This window comes from Electrophorus electricus, chromosome 16 (genome assembly GCF_013358815.1).
Source record: "Electrophorus electricus isolate fEleEle1 chromosome 16, fEleEle1.pri, whole genome shotgun sequence".
Classification (NCBI taxonomy): domain Eukaryota; kingdom Metazoa; phylum Chordata; class Actinopteri; order Gymnotiformes; family Gymnotidae; genus Electrophorus; species Electrophorus electricus.
Window position 1 is genome coordinate 8,344,223 of NC_049550.1, and position 4,653 is coordinate 8,348,875.

Genomic DNA, 4,653 nt, shown 5'->3' on the forward strand with positions numbered 1-4,653 from the left:
CATTAAAAGTCTCATTAATGTTTCTTAATCCAGTTTTTTTTCTCACCTCCTGATTGAGTTTCAGATATTTTTTACGTTTTATGTTGTTGCAATTTATTATGCAAATACTGTGGCAAGTTAAAATGTCTGATTTAAATGAATTTGATTTAATGTTGGCCGTGAATGGAATAAAAATCTTGTTGAATTTTCTCTTTTTCATGTTTTGCTGTTTTTGCGACTTTTAAACTTTTTAATGTGTTTTTTGTCCCCCTTTACTTTAAGTTCCAGTGTATCTGAGGTGGTATGTGGGAAAACTTTACAGTATTAATGTTAATCCTCCTGCCATATATGAACACATTTATTACTTTTTTCTCTCTGCCCTAACACAACATTCAGAAACTGTTGATAATATCCACGAACACTCAGCCAATATCAAGTATACACACCAATGTCCATGTGAACTGAAAATCTCCTCTCCACTTTTCCATCTCATGCATATTAATGATATGCTAAACTATCCTGATTTCAGCACCTGCCCTTTAGTTTTATCAATGCCGAATGTTCTGCATGTCCCTCTGGGCCTCCGGTGGCCTGGTTGACGTAGGCCCAGGGTTTCAGAAAACCATTCCTGAGGAGTTGAGTATACTTCCCTGTGACACGGGCCTCGCCACACTCCCAGAGTTAAGGGTGCCAGGGTATAACTGTCCGTTACATCCAGGTTAATGTTCTGCCACATGTGTGGTGATTTGTCAAAAATGTTTTTAAATTGAAATCTTTTGTCCAGGGTATGTACTGGATAAGTCCAAATAAATGTATACTGCCTCAGCAAAACCAAAGAAATTCTATTTATATTATTATTATTTCCATTAAAAGTGTGACATTGTTATTGCAATGTTATCATTTTTAAAAGGTTATAATATAAAAATTGTTTGTTAAATTCTTACTGTTTTTTTTACTGACTGTGAACTTATATATATTACACATACATACACACACACACATGCTCCCAGCCAAAAGTTTGGACACACCTGACTAAATATATGTTTTTAATATAATTGTTTTAATCTAAAGGATTTTGCTTAAGTTTGTTTCTAAGATCAATATGAATGGGGAAAGGTGTTAGCCTATATATTAATTCATTTTCAAAATACACACACAATTTGCACCATCAGCAAATAGTTTTTCAAATAGGTTCTGCACCCTATCAGTGTGTGTATATATATATATATATATATATATATATATATATATATATATATATATATATATATATGAGAATGTCTTCAAGACTGATGGCAAATCATCATAAATGAACTTTGGAGAATCTAAAATCAGCTATCAATATTTGTTTACCACAGCGGCACAGACACATTGTGTAGTTTTCCACAGCTATAGCTCCCCGGTATGCTGATGGTTCTCTGGGGGCGAGAACATTTTTATCGTAAAGCTTAATATCTCCTCCCACAACATGAATATTCATGAGCAAAGCGGCCTGCGTGCCTTACGTGGTGACGCCATACAACAACTGCGGGTCCCGATTGCTGCAGCCGCTTGTCATTGTGACGAAGATTGGCACTAAGGTAAGCTGTCACTCAAAATCTTCTTTTTTCACTCCCTATCAATCAGGCGATCTGGGCTACACGCTATAATGCTCTGGGGGCATAGTAAGGCGCTACTCGGGTGGGGGAGGTATCCCGATGGTTTGGTTTTATTCTGATGTTAGAAAAATGTGATGGCGGGTTTCGTGAGCGAATTTTCCGGCAGTCGAAGGACGAGAGCGTAGGAGCAAGGCCCGGTTTTTATGATCTTTTGTAGAAGTGCGAATGGCGGTTGCTTGTGGGGAGGGTTAGTCGGCCGTGCCTAGATTGATTGATAGGTAATGGGCAGGCTTTTATTTCAATTAAAGGAACAGACCGATAGCCGAATTTCCTCCCCAGATCAGCCTTCACGTTTTCTATCTTGGGGAAATAGCCGATGTTTTTTGACTAACTTTTGACATATAGTCTATGCTATTGTAAAATTGTTTTAAGTGGCGAGCTAACGTGTGCCCATTTCCCATCGCGTAAAGAGTTCCATTTTTTTATCAAAGTAAGTCAGGGGATCTCTCTTAAACACGTCCAGAAGGAACATGGCGGCTATGGTGTTTAGGGGAAGATTCGGAAACAGGCTACATAACGGATACAGCCTTCTCTGCCTCTTACCGTTCATTTTGTGGGCGCGCAAGTGCCAGATCGCGACTGTAGCTGTCCGACGACTTAAAAGATAACATGTATTGCTCCTAAACGGAAAATAATAGCGTTTTAAAATCGGTTTTCGATTTGAAACGCCTGCTCACGGCACGTCGTGCGGCAGTACACATGCAGGCGGTTTGAGTGCTTGTAGTCCGCTTCTGTAACACTTAAGACACAACTTGACACAATGCGATTTGCTAGTTAGTGCTAAGAAGAAACCCTGTCGGTCTGTAGCTGTATGCTTAAAGGCTCCCCCGCAAGTTGAATGACCTTTAGGTCTTGGACACAAAGCAAACATTTTCCGTTTAAACCCGAACCTACACAATTTAATTTATGTAGATTTATACGTAGGCTGTTTCCCAGACACGTGTATCAAGTATATTACAACCTCAGCTGTGTATTAAAATATAAGCTGCTCCAGTGCAACGTTATCACATATTCGCATAAGGTTCCGTAATGCACGAATATTTCTTGAAGCGTTAAATAAAGCGCTGATATGGTTGATAAAGGGCGTCTGTGTCCTTCCAGCTGTGGCGCTGAAGGCGGACTAGAATGCTCACGCGTTGCCAGCAGCAACAGTAACCATGATGACATCCTCATCGGTGCCCATGGAGGAGTTTCAGGATGAACAGGTGAGTGGGGTTGTGTTTAAACGAGCGGCCTACTTTTTCCACACCCAGGTTCAAATTCTCTAAAGGTCTTACACGGTAGACCCGGTTGTAAGGCAACATAAGTCAGCAAAACGGCACATAAATGTTTTTGTTCCAAATATTTTGTTTCCAAAAAGGAGCGGTTTTTAAGGAGCGGTTCAGTGCAGCTTTTCCTTTTCAGTGTCCTATAAAAGAGGTCTGAGTGACAGAAGCAAAAATAAATGACAGGAATATATATTTTTAATGTTTTGTATATTTTATTTACCTCTTCTCTATAGCTGTAAATAATAGGCTGCCATTGATTTTAATATACAATGTAATCCACTACTCCTGGAACCAGTATTGCACTCTGATGTTAGTGTGAAGCTACTTTACTGCTCTGTGTGTCAGCTGATCTCTGTCCTGGGTGACCACCAAAGGAGATTGATGACTGCTTAATAAATGTGCATCCTGTGATTTCACTTCTAAATCACACCCCCCCCCCCCACACACACACACACCCACACACACACACACACACACACAGATGGTGGTCAAAGAGCGTCATGGTCATGATGAGAAGATGAAGACACTCCAGGCTTCTCCAACACAAACAGTGTTTTGAAGCTCCTTTCAATCAGTGTCATTGTTGCTCCACGTCACATGCATTCACTCACATGTGCTTCCACGGGAGAGCGAGCCAGACCGAGGGGGGCGGGGCATCGCAGTGCGAACAATATTTCATACCCTGGTTCATCGTAACAGCGAAATTAACCTTTGCAGTTTTGATTTTGCAGGAGGCTGCAATATACAGATGAGCCTTCTAACTAATATTTTTATTGTTGTTGTTGTTGTTGTTGTTTGTTGTTTTACTGCCTGATGTGAAAATCTTGGCAAGTCTCAGGGATTACAGATTAATGTTCTGTGTGTGCTCGGATGAATCGCAGCATTCACTTGATTCATAATTATAAATAATAAGTTATAATACATAATAAAAAAAAAAAAAACCTTTTGCCCACATCATATAAAGTTTGCCAGGGTGTTTTTTAGACAGCAGCGTTTATCAGAATAGAATCAATGTTCATCGTCTAGCTCTGCTTTGTATTAACATTATGAATGAAAGGTTTAGCTTTAGCAAGCACTGTTAGAAACTTATTCTGTAGGCTGTCCGGGTTGTCTGTGTCAGCTCTGACACGGGCGTGCTAAGTAAAGAACAAAAATGACACCCCGCAAAACAGTTCACACCGCACGCATGTACCTCGTGAGCCAGCGAGGCCTTGGTCAACCTCAGTGCACTATACGTTTGTTAAACGTCAGTTAGTGATGCAATTCCACATGGGACATGTGCAGTAGGAACCATATCTGAAACCAATGTACAGTAGATATTCTCTGTGTGTGTCGATCGATCCAGACCTATGGACCTCTTAAGATCTTACATCTGCAAGCGGTCTGGCAGCGCTCAGCTGCAGCGAGGAGCCATGCCGCGGAATCGCCACAAGCGTCAGTCACAAGGCCGTTAATGGTGGAGGAGCATTCGCGGGGCGTGGTGCTGATCCGGCTGCCGCCACGGATGGACTGTCTGTCACCTCACAGTCAGAAGGCCGTTCTCTGCTCCGCCCTTGTGGAACCGCACACTACAAAGAAGCTTTTGACGCAGCCCCGCCGATGTGCTTTTCATTTTCGCCGAAAGAGCTTCTGTACATTTGCCTTAAAGGGGCCACCTACGCACTACGCCCCAAAGCACTGTATTAGAAATGCTTTATTATTAGAAACACTTTATTAGGAGCTTGTGCACCTTGTGTGTAGCCAGCCTT

The 4,653-nt window shown here is 41.4% G+C and overlaps 1 protein-coding gene across 6 annotated transcripts in view; it reads left to right on the top strand.

Annotated features, from left to right (window-relative positions):
- Positions 1-1,457: 1,457 nt before the first annotated feature.
- The window catches only part of pknox1.2 (pbx/knotted 1 homeobox 1.2), a 13,640-nt gene continuing 10,444 nt past the window's right edge, over positions 1,458-4,653 (top strand). Inside the window, exons 1-2 of one of the 6 annotated variants that reach the window (XM_027010161.2) lie at positions 1,513-1,559; positions 2,739-2,842. In XM_027010161.2, the coding sequence (XP_026865962.2) occupies positions 2,795-2,842 (48 nt within the window). In that variant the 5' untranslated portion in view covers positions 1,513-1,559; positions 2,739-2,794. Of the gene's footprint in view, positions 1,560-1,616; positions 2,068-2,738; positions 2,843-4,653 lie in introns of those variants that run through there. The other 5 variants (XM_027010158.2, XM_027010160.2, XM_027010162.2 and 2 more) reach the window with 5 other exon arrangements.